A 20,179-nucleotide genomic window follows, 5' to 3' on the forward strand; every position below is an offset into this window, starting at 1 on the left:
AGAACTAGTCTTATAAACCTTGACATGTCTTAAGGATGTTGTGTGTTGTTTTGGAAAGAATATTGAATTTAGAGTTAAAAAATCCAGCTTTGTATCCAAAATCTTCCCCTAACTTTTTGTGTAACTTTTGGCAAGTCATCCCACAGAAGACTTCCACTCTTAACAGATCTTCATTATATTAGTACCATTCAGTAAAACTCAATGTCAATAAGGTGCTTTTTAAGACTTCAACAGGTGTTATTTGAGTCAGGATAAAATGGGACCTTACTCCCAAGGGACTTGCTAGTTAAAAACCAGAGAATTCAGGCACACAAAGGACAATATGGGGGTCAAAGTTAGTATGTAGCAGGAAAAGTCTTTAAACAGATTTAGCATTTATGGTTTTGAGTAGGATAGCATGTATGAACAGAGCCAAGCAATATCAGAGAAAGTGAACAGCATCTTTTACTATGTAACCTTTAGAGAAAATATGATGTGATAACAAGTGCCTGGAGCTGCTGTCCTAAGCTCTAATACTAATTCTATGTCCTCAGGCAGGTCTTTCAAATTTGCTCAAATTTAAATTTCTTAATCTGCAAAATGATGAATATAATAATCATACCTGCCTTATTTACTACTTTAGGAAGTTATTGTAAGAATCAAGTAAGATCAGACATGTAGCCAAGGTATCTATGGATTTATTAGTAAAGTTGGTAGTGCTAATTAGATTTTATTAAAGATTAATTTTGGAATAATTGACCTTGATGCCTGTGAGAAGTAGGAAAATGCTTTATAAATTTCAAAGAAATATATATGAAAGAGACAAAAAGGGAGGAGAAAGATTGGGAGAATGAAGATGAAGACATCTTGGAGAGGTATATCAAGAGAGGGAAACAAGGGGAGGAGAGGGAGAAAGAGAGAATATTTATTAAACACTTATTACATGCCTGACCCCCCCTCAAATTTCTCAGATTATAAACAAAAGCAAAGAATAAACATCCCCTGAATTCTCCCAGTTTGAAGAATCTTATATTCAAGTGAGGAGGGTGGTATTATTGTTCAAAGCTGAAAGGAGTTAAGGGGAGGAAGGGAATAGAAAAATCTAAAAAGATAGGAGCTGATCTGGAGGGAAATGAGAATAAATGCTCTGAGGGCTTTCTTAAATGGTTCCTGGGGGAGAAGCTCATTGACTGAAATGAGAGGGTCAAAGGGGTGTACAGGAGGCAAGCAAGTAATTTCTCTAATTTGTAACATATAAACTTAGCTTTCCATAGAGGTGCAAAGAAGTTACCAGCCAAGACTGAAATCTTGGTAACAAAGTTAGTATTTGTCATGTGTCATCATTAGTTTAGAATCCAGGTCTCTCCATCATCCCCACTTTCATATCCCACAAGCATCTTCACCTCACATATAGAAAGAAACTACTTTGTACCCATCCCCAACCCCCCAACCCACTGACTCCTCTAATTACCTTCTTTTTTTTCCTGAAGTCATCACTATCAGTCTCAGATTTCTAATGTACTGGTCATCCTTCATTCTGCACTCTCCCACTCTCTCTCTCTCTCAACACCCCACCAACCCCACTACATTAAGGTAGTTGCAATGACCTTTTAATTAAACATTTTCACAAAAACATTGAACCTAAATTGCTTATCTAAACTTACTTTATAAGTATTTAAATTAGTTTCCCTTCAATGAGGTGACTAGGATCAAAGTAAATTTTAAACATTGAAGCAAGATTCAGATACAGCCTCAGGTGCTTATTAGCTAAGTTGCTTTAGTGAAATCACTTTCAGCTGAGTTTCAGAATTCTAACCTGTAAAGTGGGTACCACCATAACACATCCCTTCTAGGATGTTGTAAGGAACAAATGAGGTAATTACAACATGACACTTTCACAAATTTTAAACAGTTTTATCAAGGGTTATAGACATGTCATTATTGATGACACTTTGAAGTATTATTTGGTTTCAGTTGTCAAATCTTGTGCATTCTACATGCCTAGCATCTCTTAGATCTCCAGTCCATCCATATGACTCCCAGGTAAACCCGGCCCTTAATCAGCTCTTACTTAGCAATAGCAATGAATATATTTTTTTAATTTATTAATCTCTCACCTTCTGAAGGTTCTAAGACAGAAGAACAAGAAGGGCTGGGCAAGTGGGCGCTATGATTTACAGAGGCTCACCCAGCTAGGGAGGGTATGAGGTGCCTCCTAGACTTTAGTTCTGTCAGGGCAGGACAGCTACGCGAGACGTCCCTTCCCTGAGCCTTCCCTTTGTGGGCATGCCCCCACCTGGAAGTCATTTTCTGTGTGCTGTAAATAGCTGTCCATCCCTGTGTAAGTCCTACGGAGGTGCGGGTTCCTTGTGGTCAGAGGCTCTTTGGTGTGGCCATGGCGTCCTCTAGACACTCGAGTCCCCACAGGGCTTTTCCCTTTGCAACGTCATCGTTTTACACATGCTTCTCGGGTGAATGTCACGGAAGGGCTACAAACCCTGCTGCCTGCCTGTTCTCCTACTCTTCCCATAGGTCGCTCTCCCAGTATCTGTCGTGTTTCGTCAACTGAAAGGGACATTTAAAGATAATGGATGTTTGGTGACTTTTGTCTTCCCCAGGTACGCTAGCAGGCTCATGTCCTTCAAAAGAGAAGCCTCATCTGAAGGACAAGGTAACCTGAGGCGGGATGAAATCCAAAATCTCATTGATATCATTTATGTGGAAATTCAAGAAGAAAAAGCAAGTAAGTGCAGTCCGTTTGTTTTTGCAGAATGGCTGATAACGTCTGTATCTGGATAATTGAAGGTTTGACTTTTAGCCAAAGCTTTACTCAATTTTTAATGCTAGCCATTTTGTCAAGAAAATTGTTCTAATATTCATTATATGATTTTTGTCTCAGTAAATGGAAAGAGATTCCAAACAAGTATTGGTTTCAAGACAGATTAACACAAACAACATGAAAATAGATTCTGATCATGGACACACTTAATACCCAGTGGAATTACACATCGGCTATGGAAGGAGTGGGGGGAGGGTAGAGAGGAATAGAATTTGATTTTTGTAAACAATGAATAGTGTTTGAAATTGACCTAATAAAATTTAAAAAAAGAAAGAAAAAGAAAAACAACAAACAAGAGAAAAAAAATAAATTTCATCTTACAAGGTTTACTTCATCATCCTAAAAAAAAAGTCATAAGAGAGGTAAGGGCTAGGCAAGTAGAGTTAACTGAGTTTTCCAGGGTCACTTGGTTAACAAAGTATATGAGTCCACATCTGAATCCGGGACTACTCAACTCCACAGTCTCATATTTTCCCTCTGGATGATTGCTAAATTTGCCTTTTACATTGCAATGAATATAACTTAACACTATCTTGGCTGTGGCACTCTGTTCATCATTTTGATCACAGACGGTGATAGAAATGTAAAGGATGCGGGATATTGGACTAAAGTCTTCCTCGGCCGAGGAAACATTCTGGAATAATGAGGAAATATCTGATGTGTGGCTCAGTGCCTAAAGTGCTGACTGCGTAGTGCGGAAGGCTGGAGTTCAAGTCATGTCTCAGCTACTGCCTCCTGATATGCCCCTGGGCCAATGATTGAGCCTCTGGCCGAGGTTCCTCCACGCCAATATGGGGGAAATAATAGTAGCTACCTCTCAGGGTTGTGGTCAGGATGAAAGGGAGATGATATTTATGCAGCACCGAGCAGCACAGTGCGTGTCACCTAGTAGGGGCAGAATGTATTCTTGTTCCCTTTCCTTGAGTCAGTAACCTTAGATTCCTGCGAGGATCAAAAGGGATCAAAATCAGGAGTCTGCATTTCTGGTCCCAGCTATGCCACTAAGGCCTTTGGGATTGTTGGAAAAATGATTTGTTCTCCATGGGCCTCAATTTCTTAATCTATTTTGGGAGGATTTTGCAGCTCTCAGGTCCTCTGTGGGATATTTCCAGGTTTATTTTGTTATATTTGCCGTCCTCACCGCTCATCTTTGTAATCATCCCTGCCCTGGTTTCCCCTTCTTTGACTTGTCAGCAGCAACTCATCATCATTTCTCTCAAGTCCCAGAGGTTGTGAGGCATCCTTTTCCTCTTCTCGTCTCATGCTTTCGACGTGGTTTTGTTGGCGGACATCCATGTGCGTCAATGTTTAAGGCTTGTTGGGTTTCTCATGCTTTCTAATATCTGAAACCCACTAGAAATGATATTTGTGACCTTGTCCACTACAGCCACTTCAAATCTTTTTGGCCCCTTTTGATGGACAGGTTGCCTGAGACACCATCTTCATCTTTTCATCAAGGATCACTCATCTCTGATATGGTCAGGGTCTTGTAGTTATTGGTGTAAATGCTGATTGGCTAGGCTGGTGCTGCCCGGAAGAGTAGTGATCGTTAAACCCCCAATCCCTGAGCGATTCAAGGGGAAACACCAGCAAGTACATAAAGTGTGATTCTGACTGCCATCTGACTGCCTCCTTGTCCTCCAGGGCTCGCTGCTGTCGATGAGATCAATGCTGTGATTCGGGAAGGTCATCCCAGTAACACCGTGATGGCACTCATGAAACCTGAGGCCCAGCTCCCGACCGTCCATCCCTTTGCTGCTGTTCTGTATCAGGAAGAACTGTTCAACCTTCAGAAACAGAGCTCTTTGGTAAGTGCAGGAGGTCTGTGGCTGCATGAGTGACTCGGAGGCTGGAGCATTGCTTGGGAAGGGCAGAATCCACTTGAAAATGAGGTGTTGCTCTGAGATCATGGCAGAAGGGGAAGAAAGCTGCTGGGACTTTGCGGCCATCCATAGGATCTAGTTGCCCTTCACTTAACGTAGTGATTCCCAGAAAGCATAGGCACTGCGTCGTCCGGACTGCCATGACGGCTGGTCCCGTGGAGGGAGCATTGGACCGGGGGTCCTGCAGACTTCGGTTCCCGTGTGGCCTGGTTGCCTTTGGTAGCTGGCTGATCGCGAGCTTCACGCCAATGGCCTAGCCCTTACTTACCACTTTTCTGCCTTGGAAGCTCTCCTGAGCATTGATTCCAAGACAGAAGGGAAGGGATTGACCAAACAGACTGAGATGAAAAAGGCAGGGAAAACAGGAAAGGAAACTGCCATGAAACATTAAGACCAAGAGACCTAACTCAAGTTATGTAACTACATTGCCTAGCCACTCTTTTACTTTGGAATTCATGCACAGTATTGATTGTAAAACAGAAGGCAAAAGATTAAAAAAAAGCTCTCTAAACCTTAAAGCATATCTGAAATAATAATACTGCTACTTGTTACATTATCCTAGGTGGGCCTGATAATCAGCTTGTAGAATATTAGCTGTTGATTTGATCATGGACTACGCAGTTATTCCTTGTTATATATCCTAATTATTCTTGGTATATACACTGTTACTCATATTTATTTTGTTTTCACTTGTTTTCTCCATTGGAACCCTTGGCATAAATGTGTTTAGTGAAGGTTTTTCAATTTCTTTCTTCTCTTTTTTTTGTTTTGTTTTGTTTTTTTTTTAGTGATACTTTGTGTAATGCTGTGAAAATTATTCTCATTGACATATTTTTCCTACAGAACTATCTGGCCCCCGAGGAACTGGCCATGACAGTAGAAATGGTGTCAGGTGTTGCTTTGCTTAACCAGGCGTTGGAAACTGAGGATCTGGTATCCATACAGAATCATCTGCAAAATCCTTCAATACGCTTCCATAACCTGGATGAAGGACACTTGGAATGGTAAGGGATCCCTCATTCCTTTCGCCTCTTTGTAAATGCTACAGTTGAGATTCTGGAATCAATGGCTCCAGCAAACTGTAATCTCAAGGATGGAGTCCTTCCTGTCAAACCCCTTTGGAAATGATTTTGGTTTCCTGATCAGCCATATTCTATGTGGTCATGAAGAGCTAAGAGTGCTCGTGGACGTTGTCTTGGTTGTATTTCCTTTTCCAAAAAGGTTGACTTTTTCCATTCAACTGTGGGGGATGTAAGGGAAACTGCCACCGTAACCTACACATTTGCCATGCTTTCAGGTAGAGTGGCTACCTTGGGCTTTCTTTCCAGTAAGAGAAGTCTGATGACAAGCTCAAGAAGAAGTCAGCAGTACCTGCTTTTGAGTCCTCTGTGGCCCGTGTGAGCCAGACCATGTTGTGCTCCCAGTGTCTAAAGCGCCTCTCCACAATGGTAGATGTCCTCATCGCGAACCATCTGTCCCATCACCTGCTCTACTAGGGGGAAAAACAGACATTGAGAAGAGAGGGCTTCCTTTTGCTATTTCCTTGGGACAGCCCTGAACAGGGTCCTAGCTAGCACATGCCAATGTTCAGCTGCTGTTCCTTTCATTTGGTTCTGCCAGAACTCATTCCTTGACAGCAAAGACACTGGAGACATTAGTGCAGGATGGATGGATGTTCTAAACCAAAGTGAAAAGTTTGAGAAAGAAAAATGCCTGAATGAGGGAGAGGGCAAGGCCAGGATACTTTTCAGTCAGGCTCTACAGACTTTTCCTCCTTTATGTTGGTGACCACTGGAGGGGAGGGATTGCCCAGTTTTTAAATATGGTAAAATACCTCACCTCCCACCTCCCACCCCCAAGATGAGCAAAAGATCTCGAGAGGAAAGATATGTTAGAGGTCACCTAACCAAGTCACCTCTTTAGCAGAGAAGGAAACTGAGGCTTAGATCGGTTTACTGGCTTTGCCTTTGATCCCATGGAAGTTCATAATAGACTAAGTATATTAAAAAAAAGTCTTTACTTTACATCTTAGGATATGTATTATGCTTTGGTTCTAATGCAAAAGAGCAGTAAGGTCTAGAGAATGCAGGCGAAGTGACTTCTCCATGGTTAGGCAGCTAGGAAGTGTCTGGGGTCCTCTTTGAATCGAAGACCTCACCCTCTCAGCCTGACTCTCAATACACCAAGCCACATAGAGTCAGGATTTTAATCTAGCTCTTCTGACTCCATATTTCACACTCAGAATATGGAAACCAACTCTGTGCAGAGAAGCATGGCTCTGTGACTGGGATGGAGATAAACCTTTCAGTTATGAGACCACTTTTGCCCTCCTGGCCTTTACTGTCAAAAAGGGTAGTTTGTTACACTAGTACAGAAAGAACCTCCCTTTCAGTTGTCAAATCTGGTGCATTCTATATTTCCAGGGTCTCTCAGATATATAATTCATTGATTTGACTACCACAGAAATTCTGCCTTTCTTCCACTCTCACATAGACAATAACTTTAAATTATTTTTTTCATTTGTTAATCCCTCACCTTCTCTATGTTCTAAGGCAGAAGAACAAGAAGGGCTGGGCAACTGGGGTTATGATTTACAGAGGCTCACCCAGCTAGGGAGGGTATGAGGTGCCTCCTAGACTTTAGTTCTGTCAGGGCAGGACAGCTACGCGAGACGTCCCTTCCCTGAGCCTTCCCTTTGTGGGCATGCCCCCACCTGGAAGTCATTTTCTGTGTGCTGTAAATAGCTGTCCATCCCTGTGTAAGTCCTACGGAGGTGCAGGTTCCTTGTGGTCAGAGGCTCTTTGGTGTGGCCATGGTGTCCTCTAGACACTCGAGTCCCCACAGGGCTTTTCCCTTTGCAGTGCCATCATTTTATACATGCTTCTATGGTGAATGTCATTGAAGGGCTACAAATCCTGCTGACTCCCTTTTCTCATAACTTTTTGCTTCCAATATGTAGCTCTCAGCATAGTGTTTAGGCAATCGTTATGAATACAACTGAAAAGGAAAATTAAAGCTAATGGATGTTTGGTGACTTTTGTCTTCCCCAGGTATGCTAACAGGCTCATGTCCATCAAAATAGAAGCTTTATCAGAAGGACAAGATAACCTGAGCAGGAATGAAATCCAAAATCTCATTGATATCATTTATGTGGAAATTCAAGAAGAAAAAGCAAGTAAGTGCAGCCAGTTTTTTTTTTTCAAAATGGTTAAGAATACTGGTATTCCCAAAGAGATAATAAGGAAAAATACCTGTACAAAAATATTTGTGGTGGCAAAAAATTGGAAAATTAGGTGATATCCTTCAATTGGGGAATGGCTGAACAAATTGTAGTATATATTTGTGATGAACTACTATTGTGCTGAAAGGAATAATAAAGTGGAGGAATTCCATGGGGACTGGAACAACCTCCTGGAAGTGATGCAGAGTGAAAGGAGCAGAACCAGAAGAACATTGTACACAGAAGCTGATACACTGTAATACAATCAAATGTAATGGACTTCTCCATTAGTGGCAATGCAGTCATCCTGAATAACTAGGAGGGATCTATGAGAAAAACCACTACTCACATTCAAAGGAAAATCAGTGGGAGTAGAAACACCAAAGAAAAACAACTGCTTGAATACATTGGTTGAGGGTGTATGATTGGGGATGTAGACTGTAAATGAATATCATAGTGCAAACATCAACAAAAGGAAATAGTTTCTAATCAAGGACCCAAGTAATACCCAATGAAATTATGTGTCGGTCACAGAAAGGGTGAGTGGAGGGGAGGGAGGGAAATAACCTGATTATTGTAACCAAGGAATAATGTTCTTTTTTTTTAAGTTCTTTTTTTTAAAATATATTTTATTTGATCATTTCCAAGCATTATTCGTTAAAGACATAGATCATTTTCTTTTCCTCCCCCCCACCCCCCATAGCCGACGCGTAAATCCACTGGGCATTACATGTTTTCTTGATTTGAACCCATTGCTTTGTTGATAGTATTTGCGTTAGAGTGTTCATTTAGAGTCTATCCTCTGTCATGTCCCCTCAATCTCTGTATTCAGGCAGTTGCTTTTTCTCGGGGTTTCCACTCCCATAGTTTATCCTTTGCTTATGAATGGTGTTTTTTTCTCCTGGATCCCTGCAAGTTGTTCAGGGACATTACACCACCACTAATGGAGAAGTCCATTACGTTCGATTATACCACAGTGTATTAGTCTCTGTGTACAATGTTCTCCTGGTTCTGCTCCTCTCGTTCTGCATCACTTCCTGGAGGTTGTTCCAGTCTCCATGGAACTCCTCCACTTTCTTATTCCTTTTAGCACAATACTATTCCATCACCAACATATACCACAGTTTGTTCAGCCATTCCCCAATTGATGGGCATCCCCTCGTTTTCCAGTTTTGGGCCACCACAAAGAGCGCAGCTATGAATATTTTTGTACAAGTCTTTGTGTCCATTATCTCTTTGGGGTACAGACCCAGCAGTGCTATGGCTGGGTCAAAGGGTAGATATTCTTTTGTCGCCCTTTGTGCATAGTTCCAAATTGCCCTCCAGAATGGTTGGATCAGTTCATAGCTCCACCAGCAATGAATTAATGTCCCTACTATGCCACATCCCCTCCAGCATTCATTACTTTCCTTTGCTGTTATGTTAGCCAATCTGCTAGGTGTGAGGTGATACCTCAGAGTTGTTTTGATTTGCATCTCTCTGATTATAAGAGATTTAGAACACTTCTTCATGTGCTTGTTAATAGTTTTGATTTCTTTATCTGAGAACTGCCTATCCATTTTCCTTGCCCATTTATCAATTGGAGAATGGCTTGATTTTTTGTACAATTGATTTAGCTCATTATAAATTTGAGTAATTAAACCTTTGTCAGAGGTTTCTATGAAGATTTTTTCCCAATTTGTTGTTTCCCTTCTGATTTTAGTTATATTGGTTTTGTTTGTACAAAAGCTTTTTAGTTTGATGTAATCAAAATTATTTATTTTACATTTTGTGATTCTTTCTATATCTTGCTTGGTTTTAAAGCCTTTCCCCTCCCAAAGGTCTGACATGTATACTATTCTGTGTTTACCCAATTTACTTATGGTTTCCTTCTTTATGTTTAAGTTACTCACCCATTTTGAATTTATCTTGGTGTAGGGTGTGAGGTGTTGATCTATTCCTAGTCTCTCCAACACTGTCTTCCAATTTTCCCAGCAGTTTTTATCGAATAGTGGATTTTTGTCCCAAAAGCTGGGATGTTTGGGTTTATCTTATACTGTCTTGCTGAGGTCACTTTCCCCCAGTCTATTCCACTGATCTTCCTTTCTGTTTCTTAGCCAGTACCAAATTGTTTTGATGACTGCTGCTTTGTAATATAGTTTTAGGTCAGGGACTGCAAGGCCCCCATCATATGTGTTTTTTTTTTCATTATTTCCCTGGATATCCTTGATCTTTTGTTCTTCCAAATGAACTTTGTTATGGTTTTTTTTCTAAATCAGTGAAGAAGTATTTTGGTAGTTCAATGGGTATGGCACTAAATAGATAAATAAGTTTGGGTAGGATGTTCATTTTTATTATATTGTCTTGTCCTATCCATGAGCAGTTAATGTTTTTCCATTTGTTCAAGTCTAGTTTTAGTTGTGTGGCGAGTGTTTTGTAGTTGTGTTCATATAGTTCCTGTGTTTGTCTTGGAGGTAGATTCCTAGGTATTTTATTTTGTCTAAGGTGATTTTGAATGGGTTTTCTCTTTCTATTTCTTGCTGCTGAGCTGTGTTGGAGATATATAGAAAAGTTGATGATTTATGTGGGTTTATTTTGTATCCTGCAACTTTGCTAAAGTTGTTGATGATTTCAATTAGCTTTTTGGTTGAATCTCTAGTATTCTTAAGTAGACCATCATGTCATCCGCAAAGAGTGATAACTTGGTCTCCTCCTTGCCTATTTTGATGCCTTCAATTCCTTTATCTTCTCTAATTGCTACTGCTAGTGTTTCTAGTACAATGTCAAATAGTAGAGGTGATAATGGGCATCCTTGTTTCACTCCTGATCTTATTGGGAATGCATCTAGTTTATCCCCATTCCAGATGATATTAGCTGTTGGTTTTAGATATATACTGTTTATTATTTTTAGGAATGACCCTTCTATTCCTATGCTTTCTAGTGTTTTTAATAGGAATGGGTGTTGTATTTTATCAAAGGCTTTTTCTTTGTCTATTGAGATAATCATGTGGTTCTTGCTGGTTGTTTGCTTGTTGATGTGGTCAATTATGTGGATGGTTTTCCTAATGTTGAACCAGCCCTGCATCCCTGGTATGAATCCTACTTGATCATGGTGAATGATCCTTCTGATCACTTGCTGGAGTCTTTTTGCTAGTATCCTATGTAAGATTTTTGCATCTATATTCATTAGGGAGATTGGCCTATAGTTTTCTTTCTCTGTTTTTGACCTGCCTGGTTTTGGAATCAGTACCATGTTTGTGTCGTAAAAGGAGTTTGGTAGAACTCCCTCTTTGCTTATTATGTCAAATACTTTGTATAGTATAGGGATCAACTGTTCTCTGAATGTTTGATAGAATTCACAGGTGAATCCATCAGGCCCTGGAGATTTTTTCTTAGGAAGTTCTTTGATGGCTTGTTGGATTTCAATTTCTGATATGGGATTATTTAAGAATTCTATTTCCTCTTCTGTTAGTCTAGGCAGTTTGTATTTTTGTATATATTCATCCATTTCTCCTAAATTGGTGTATTTATTGCCATATAATTGGGCAAAGTAATTTCTAATGATTGCCTTAATTTCATTTTCATCGGAGGTGCTGTCCCCCTTTTCATCTTTAATGCTGTGAATTTGCTTTTCTTCCTTCCTTTTTTTAATTAGATTGACCAGTACTTTGTCTATTTTGTTTGTTTTTTCAAAGTACCAGCTTCTTGTCTTATTTATTAAATCAATAGTTCTATCACTTTTGATTTTATTAATTTCTCCCTTAATTTTTAGGATTTCTAATTTGGTTTTCTGCGGGGGGGGTTTTAATTTTATCACTTTCGAGTTTTTTCATTTGCATTTCCAATTGATTGATCTCTGCTCTCCCTTGTTTGTTAATATAAGCATTCAGGGATATGAATTTACCTCTGATTACCGCTTTGGCTGCATCCCAAAAGGTTTGAAAGGATGTTTCGCCATTGTCATTTACCTCGATGAAATTATTAATTGTTTCTATGATTTCTTCTTTAACTAAACGGTTTTGGAGTATCATATTGTTTAATTTCCAATTGGTTTTAGATTTGGTTTTCCATGTACCATTACTAATCATTATTTTTATTGCCTTGTGATCTGAGAAGGCTGCATTCATTATTGCTGCTTTTCTGCATTTGTGTGCTATGTTTCTGTGACCTAATGTATGGTCAATTTTTGTGAATGTGCCATGTGGTGCTGAGAAGAAGGTGTATTCCTTTTTATCCCTATTTATTTTTCTCCATATGTCTATTAATTCTAATTTTTCTAAGATTTTATTCACTTCTTTTACCTCTTTCTTATTTATTTTTTGATTTGATTTATCTAAATTTGATAATGGTTGGTTTAAGTCTCCCACTAGTATGGTTTTATTGTCTATTTCTTCCTTCAATTCTCCTAGTTTCTCCATTAGAAATTTGGGTGCTATATTATTTGGTGCATACATGTTGATTAATGATATTTCCTCATTGTCTAGAGTCCCTTTTAACAAAATATAATTACCTTCCCCATCCCTTTTGATCAGGTCTATTTTTGCATTGGCTTTATCAGATATCATGATTACCACTCCTGCCTTCTTTCTATCAGTTGAGGCCCAGAAGGTCTTACTCCATCCTTTAATTCTGACCTTGTGGGTGTCAACCCGCCTCATGTGTGTTTCTTGAAGACAACATATGGTAGGGTTTTGGATTCTAATCCATTCTGCTATTCGTCTATGTTTTATGGGTGAGTTCATCCCATTCACGTTCAAAGTTATGATTGTCATTTGTGGACTCCCTGGCATTTTGATATCCTTCCCTAATTTTAACCTTTTCTTCTTCGGCTCTACCTTTTAGTCCAGTGATTTACTTTGAATCAGTCCCCCTTGTCCCCTCCCTTGATGTTTCCCTTTTTAGTCCCTCCCTTTTTGTTCCCTCCCCCTCCCCCCTCTCTTTCCCTCCCTTTTTGTTCTCCCTCTCCCCCTCCCCCCCCCCCTTGGTTTTCCCTTCTTACCCTTGTTGCGTAAGATAGAATTCAAGATCCCAATGGATCTGGATGTTTTTCCCTCTCAGAGTTGATTTCCGTGAGATTGAGGTTTAAGTAAAACCCCCCCTCCCTCTCTTCCTCTCCTTCTTATAGGAGTTTTCTTCCCCTTCCCTTCCCATGTGAATCTTTGTGTGAGAACAATTATTCTATTTGGTCTTTCTTTACCCCCTATTTATACATTACATTTTCCCCACATATTAGTATACATAGATTGATATAAATGTAGTCCTTATAGAAGAGAGTTTGAGTAAAAGAAGAAGATAACATTTTTCCCCTTTCCTTAATATTTACCTTTTCAGGTATTCCTTGCTCTTTGATTTTTGGTATCAAACTTTCCACAGAGCTCTGGTCTTTTCTTTGCAAATAGTTGGAAGTCTTCTATTTTGTTGAATGCCCATACTTTCCCTTGGAAGTATATAGTCAGTTTTGCTGGGTAGCTGATTCTTGGTTGGCGACCCAGCTCTCTTGCCTTTCTGAAGATCATGTTCCATGCCTTACGATCATTCAGAGTAGAACTTACAAGGTCTTGTGTGACCCTGATTGGCATTCCTTTATATCTAAATTGTCTTTTTCTGGCTTCCTGTAGGATTTTTTCTTTTGTTTGATAGCTTTGGAATTTGGCAATTACATTCCTGGGAGTTGTCTTTTGGGGGTTTAGTGTAGAAGGTGTTCTGTGAGCTCTGTCAGTGGCTGTATTGCCCCCTTGTTCTAGAATCTCTGGGCAATTTTCTTTGATTATATCTTGTATCACCATGTCCAGTTTGGTGTTTATTTCTGGCTTTTCTGGGAGTCCAATTATTCTTAAATTATCTCTTCTCCCTCTATTTTCCAGATCTATCACCTTGTCGGTGAGATATTTTATGTTCTCTTCTAATTTCTTGGTGTTTTGGCTTTGCTTTATTAGTTCTTGCTTTAAAGCCTGGTTTTATTTTACAGTTTGGTCAAACTGGTTTTGTAGATGCATGAATTTCTTTTGCATTATTTCCCACTTTTCTTCCCAGAAGGCTTCCATCTTTTTGGTCATTTCTGATTCAAATTCTTCATGGGTTTGTGGAGAGTTTCCATTTCCTTTGGAAAATTTTGGAGCATTTTCTTGTATATCTTCTTCTATCTGCTCTGTATTTTGTATTTTGGCTCCATAGAATGTGTCCAAAGTCACCCCTTTCTTCTTATTTTTCTTGATATTTTGGGGCTTCTGTGCTTCTGTGGAGTTTGCCATCTCTGAATGTGGAGGATTAGCTTTTCTTATCTCTGTCTGGTGTTCAGAGGCTTTAGTCCTGGGCAGATTGCCGGTTCTATGAGCTTTCCCTGGGTTAAACTGAATATGCTTCACTGGAACTGGAATGGAAGGGTCAGACCACGAGGCCACTCTCTCCCCCCGGCTCTCTGGGTCGGGTTGTTTTCCGGAAGTTGCCTTCAGAATCGCTGGCCGTGAGGCTGTTTTGTCGGCCTGCGGGGGGATGGGCTGCAGCTTCCCCAAGTTCCGAGCTCAGGGACTTTCACTGAGACTTGGATAGCAGGATCCAGCCCCTGAGGCTGTCTTGCCCACCCTGAGGGTTGCTGTTGTTTCGACCCTGCTCTCTGCCGGGGGATCTCCGAGGGCAATGCCTTTCACTGGGACTCGGATAGAAGGCCCTGAGGGTTGCTATTGTTTTGACCCTGCTCTCTGCCAGGGGAGCTCCGAGGGCAGTGACTTTCACTGGGACTCGGATAGAAGGCCCTGAGGGTTGTTGTTCCAAGACCCTGCTCTCTGATCCGGGCTGGGCTGTAGCTTCTGGGAGCCTTGGACTCTGCGCTCCTACCCCTTAGGTCCGAGTGATCTCGGGTTCTGGCTTTTGAGTGGGGCCGTACCTTTTGATCCGGGTCCAGGTCCAGGAGGAGGGTTCCCGGGGTCTGTGCTGTTGATCGTTTTGAATTTCGGTGCCTTAGGAGCTTATAGTTTGAGATTGGTCTGGAAGGGTTTTCCGGAGATCTGAACTTTAGCTTTCTCTAAGCCGCCATCTTAACCGGAAGTCTTATTTCTTTTTTTAATAATATTTTATTTGATCATTTCCAAGCATTATTCATGAAAGACAAAGATCATTTTCTTTTCCTCACCCCACCCACCCCCCATAGCCAATCCGTGATTCCACTGGGTATCACATGTGTTCTTGATTCAAACCCATTGCCATATTGTTAATATTTGCATTAGAGTATTCATTTAGAGTCTCTCCTCTGTCATGTCCCCTCAACTGCTGTAGTCAGGCAGTTGCTTTTCCTCTGTGTTTCTACTCCCATAGTTTGTCTCTGCTTATGGATAGTGTTTTTTCTCCTAGATCCCTGCAGATTGTTCAGGGACATTACACCGCCACTGTAGCAGTCCAGCCCATAGGTATTATGGAGAGACAAGGATTGTGAGTGAGCACATGGCCACCCTGAACATGGCAATGAGCTCTATTCCCAGAATGGCTGAAGTTTAGGCGCGAAACCTTGCTTCCCTTTGTCTCACTCTCCCAAGGATAATAACCCCACCTTCACCTTGTCATAAGTTGCAATTATCCAATGGCAATATACCAGGTAACTCATCCATATGTATTGAGGTATCATGTAACTGATCAATATGTATTGACCTCATTTGTATATCAAAGAGAATATATGGACGAGACACAGCCAGCCCGCCCACTGGGAGGACACCGACAGGTTTGCTATGAAGCAACTTCTCCCCTTTTCCTCTCCTCTCTATCTTTCTCCCTGAAAAAAGGCCAGGCCTCCCTGTTTCTCTCTCTTTTCTAATGCTAATACCTAGCATTATCTACCACCTTTAGTTTCTGATCTCCTTTCCTACTGAGCTAGCATTATCCTCTGACCAGTGCAGTGTTAAATTGAGATCATTGGATGGGAATAGCCTGAAGTAATAACCACCAGTGGTCGGAGCAGGCTGTGGCTCCCGAAAATTAATAATTGATTACTGACTCGATTATTTACGTCTCTAAAACCAGCTCGTTCACGCCCTTCGCGGAATCCAAAACTTCTATCCTGTTTCTATCTTCTCTCCTTGTAACCTCTCGCGGGCCGGGAGACTGCAGCCACTAATGGAGAAATCCAATATGTTCAATTATACCACAGTGTATTAGTCTCTGTGTACAATGTTCTCCTGGTTCTGCTCCTCTCGCTCTGCATCAATTCCTGGAGGTCATTCCAGTCTCCATGGAATTCCTCCACTTTATTATTCCTTTTAGCACAATAGTATTCCATCACCAACATATACCACAATTTGTTCAGCCATTCTCCAATTGATGGGCATCCTGAGGAGAAAATTCTACAAGAAGCCAAAAAGACACAATTGAGATACCAAGGAGCACCAATCAGGATCACACAAGACGTGGCAGCTTCCACAATAAAGGTCCACAAGGCCTGGAACACGGTATTCAGAAAGGGAAAAGAACTGGGTCTTCAACCAAGAATCACCTATCCATCAAAAAATACTTCCAGGCAAAAGTATGGGCATTCAACAAAACAGAAAATTTCCAAGTATTTGTAAAAAAAAGACCAGAACTAAGTGGAAAGTTTGGTGTCCAAACCCAAAGATCAAGAGAAACATGAAAATGAGAGGGAAAAGGAGAAAAATTTTTTTTATTCAAACTCTTTTCTGTAAGGGCTACAATTAGATCAAATTATATACGTTAATATATGGGGAAATGTTATTTGTAACTCTCAAAATTTTATTCATTATTATAGTAATTAGAATAATCCTTCACAGGAAAAGATTGGGGCATTAAGGACTATAAGATGATATGCAAAAACAAAAATAAGGGAGAGGATGGGGAGGATCGATGATGGAACCAAGAGATACTTGAAGAAATAAAATAAATAGAATAATCTTTTTCACACAAAGATACACATGGGAAGGGGAGGGGAAGAATAATCTTATAAGAAGGAGAGGAATAGAATGCTAATAGGTAATACTTAAACTTTACTCTCAGTGAAATCAACTCTGAGAGGGAAGAGCATCTAGATCCATTGTGATCTTGAACCCTACCTTATCCTACAGCGTAAGGGATAAGGGGAAACTAAGGAGGGGAGAGTGAGTACAAAAAGGGAGGGAAGGAGAGGGGGGGAGGGAACTTAACAGGCCTTTAAAAAAAACAAGGGAACAATAAGGGAGGGACCAGAAAGGGAGGCTTATCAAGGGGGGGGGGAATAGGGAGATTGATTAAAAGTAAACCACTCCTTTTAAAGGATAGAGCAAAAGAAGAAAGGACAAAACTAGGAGAGGATATTAAAATGCTAGGGAATTCACAAATGACAATCATAACTTTGAATGTGAATGGGATGAACTCACCCATAAAACCTAGAGGAATAGGAGAGTGGATTAGAATCCAAAATCCTACCGTATGTTGTCTATAAGAAACACACCTGAGGCAGGTAGATACTCACAAAGTCAGAATTAAAGGTTGGAGCAAGACCTATTAGGCCTCAACTGACAGAAAGAAAGCAGGAGTTTCAGTCATGATATCTGACAAAGCCAAAGTAAAAATAGACCTGAATAAAAGCAATAGGGTAGGGAAATATATCCTGATAAAAGGGAGTAAAGATAATGAGGAAGTATCATTAATCAACATGTATGCAGCAAATGGCACCCAAATTTTTAATGGAAAGAGGAAATAAATAGTAAAACTGTACTAGTGGAAGGCCTGAACCTACCACTATCAAAATTTAGATAAATCAAATCAAAAAATAAGTGAGGAAAAGGTAAAAGGGGTGAATTAAATCTTTTTTTTTAATTTTAAATATTATTTTATTTGGTCATTTCCAAACAATATTTACTGGAAACAAAGATCATTTTCTTTTCCTCCCCCGACCTCCTCCCACCACCTTTCCCTCTCCCATAGCCAACACACGATTCCACTGGTTATCACATGTGTTCTTGACTCGAACCCATTTCCCTGTTGTTAGTATTTGCATTAGAGTGTTCATTTAGAGTCTCTCCTAAGTCATATCTCCTCAACCCCAGTAGTCAAGAAGTTGCTTTTCATCAGTGTTTTTACTCTCACAGTTTATCTTCTGCTTCTGGATAGTATTTTTTTAGATCCCTGCAGATTGTTCAGGAACACTGCATTGCCACTAATGGAGAAGTTCATCACCTTCGATTGTACCACAATGTATCAATCTCTGTGTAAAATGTTTTCCTGGTTCTGCTCCTTTCGCTCTGCATCACTTCCTGGAGGTTGTCCCAGTCTCCATGGAATTCCTCTATTTTATAGTATTCCATCACCAACATATGCCACAATTTGTTCAGCCATTCCCCAATTGATGGGCATCCCCTTGTTTTCCAATTTTTGGCCACCACAAAAAGTGCAGCTATGAAATTTCTTGAACAAGTCTTTTTCCTTATTATCTCTCTGGGGTACAAACCCAGCAGTGCTATAGCTGGATCAAAGGGCAGAACAGTCTTTTATCACCCTTTGGGCATAGTTCAAAATTGCACTCCAGAATGGCTGGATCAATTCACAACTCCACCAGCAATGAATTAGTGACCCCACTTTGCCACATCCCCTCCAGAATTCATTACTTTCCATAGCTGTCATGTTAGCCAATCTGTTAAGTGTGAGGTGATACCTCAGAGTTGTTTTGATTTGCATCTCTCTGATTATAAGAGATGTAGAACACTTTTTCATGTGCTTATTAATAGTTTTGATTTCTTTGGCTGAGAACTGCCTATTCATGTCCTTTGCCCATTTATCAATTGGAGAATGGCTTGATTTTTTGTACAATTGATTTAGTTCTTTGTAAATTTGAGTAATTAAACCTCTGTCATAGGTTTTTATGAAGATTGTTTCCCAATTTGTTTCTACCCTTTTGATTTTGGTTACATTGGTTTTGTTTGTACAAAAACTTTTTAATTTGATATATTCCAGATTATTTATTTTGCATTTTGTAACTCTTACTAATTCTTGCTTGGTTTTGAAGTCTCCTTTCCCAAAGGTCTGACATGTATGCTATTCTGTGTTCGCCTAATTTTCTTATAGTTTCCTTCTGTATGTTCAAGCCATTCACCAATTTTGAATTTATCTTGGTGTAGGGTGTGAGGTGTCAATCTAAACCTAATCTTTCCCACACTGTCCTCCAATTTTCCCAGCAGTTTTTTTTATGAAATAGTGGATTTTATTCCCCAAAGCTCGGATCATTGCATTTGTCTTATACTGTCTTGCTGAGGTCGCTTGCCCCCAGTCTATTCCACTGATCCTCCTTTCTGTCTCTTAGCCAGTACCAAATTGTTTTGATGATCACTACTTTATAATATAGTCTGAGATCTGAGACTGCAAGGCCCACATCCTTTGTGTTTTTTTTTCATTGTTTCCCTGAATATCCTTGATCTTTTGTTCTTCCAAATGAACTTTGTTATGGTTTTTTCTAAATCAGTAAAAAAAAAAATTTTTGGAAGTTCCATGGGTATGGCACTTAAATAGATAGATGAGTTTTGGTAGGATGGTCATTTTTATTATATTGGCTCGTCCTACCCATGAGCAGTTAATGTTCTTCCAATTGTTCAAATCTATTTTTAGTTTTGTGGAAAGTGTTTTGTAGTTGTGTCCATATAGTTCCTGTGTTTGTCTCGGGAGATAGATTCCTAAGTATTTTATTTTGTCTAAGGTAATTTTGAATGGGTTTCTCTTTCTAGTTCTTGCTGCTGAGCTGTGTGGAATTATATAGAAATGCTGATGACTTATGTGGGTTTATTTTGTATCCTGCAACTTTGCTAAAGTTGTTGATTATTTCGATGAGCTTTTTGGTTGAATCTCTGGAATTCTTCAAGTAGACATCATGTCATCGGCAAAGAGCAATAATTTGGTCTCCTCCTTGCCTATTTTAATGCCTTCAATTTCTTTTTCTTCTCTAATTGCTACTGCTAGTGTTTCTAATACAATGTCAAATAATAGAGGTGATAATGGGCATCCTTGTTTCACTCCTGATCTTAATGGGAATGGATTTAGTTTATCCCCATTGGAAATAATATTAGTTGATGGTTTTAGATATATACTATTTATTATTTTTAGGAACGACCCTTCTATTCCTATGCTTTCTAGTGTTTTTAGTAGGAATGGGTGTTTTATTTTATCAAAGGCTTTTCCTGCATCTATTGAGATAATCATGTGGTTCTTGTTGGTTTGCTTGTTGATGTGGTCAATTATGTGGATGGTTTTCCTAATATTGAATCAGCCATGTATCCGTGGTATAAATCCTACTTGATCATGGTGGATGACCCT

General features: G+C 39.9%; 2 protein-coding genes across 2 annotated transcripts in view; both read left to right on the forward strand.

Annotated features, from left to right (window-relative positions):
- Positions 1 to 3,649, forward strand: part of LOC130458521 (ras GTPase-activating-like protein IQGAP1) — a 69,297-nt gene extending 65,648 nt beyond the window's left edge. Inside the window, exon 18 of the mRNA XM_056824767.1 lies at positions 2,598 to 3,649. Within this exon, the coding sequence (XP_056680745.1) occupies positions 2,598 to 2,778 (181 nt within the window). The 3' untranslated portion in view covers positions 2,779 to 3,649. The remainder of the gene's footprint in view (positions 1 to 2,597) is intronic.
- Positions 3,650 to 3,752: 103 nt separating this feature from the next.
- Positions 3,753 to 20,179, forward strand: part of LOC130458523 (ras GTPase-activating-like protein IQGAP2) — a 30,073-nt gene continuing 13,646 nt past the window's right edge. The window contains exons 1-3 of the mRNA XM_056824774.1: positions 3,753 to 4,626; positions 5,545 to 5,705; positions 7,752 to 7,876. Of these exons, the coding sequence (XP_056680752.1) occupies positions 4,525 to 4,626; positions 5,545 to 5,705; positions 7,752 to 7,876 (388 nt within the window). The 5' untranslated portion in view covers positions 3,753 to 4,524. The remainder of the gene's footprint in view (positions 4,627 to 5,544; positions 5,706 to 7,751; positions 7,877 to 20,179) is intronic.

The sequence above is a fragment of the Monodelphis domestica genome, chromosome 3 (genome assembly GCF_027887165.1).
Source record: "Monodelphis domestica isolate mMonDom1 chromosome 3, mMonDom1.pri, whole genome shotgun sequence".
NCBI lineage: Eukaryota > Metazoa > Chordata > Mammalia > Didelphimorphia > Didelphidae > Monodelphis > Monodelphis domestica.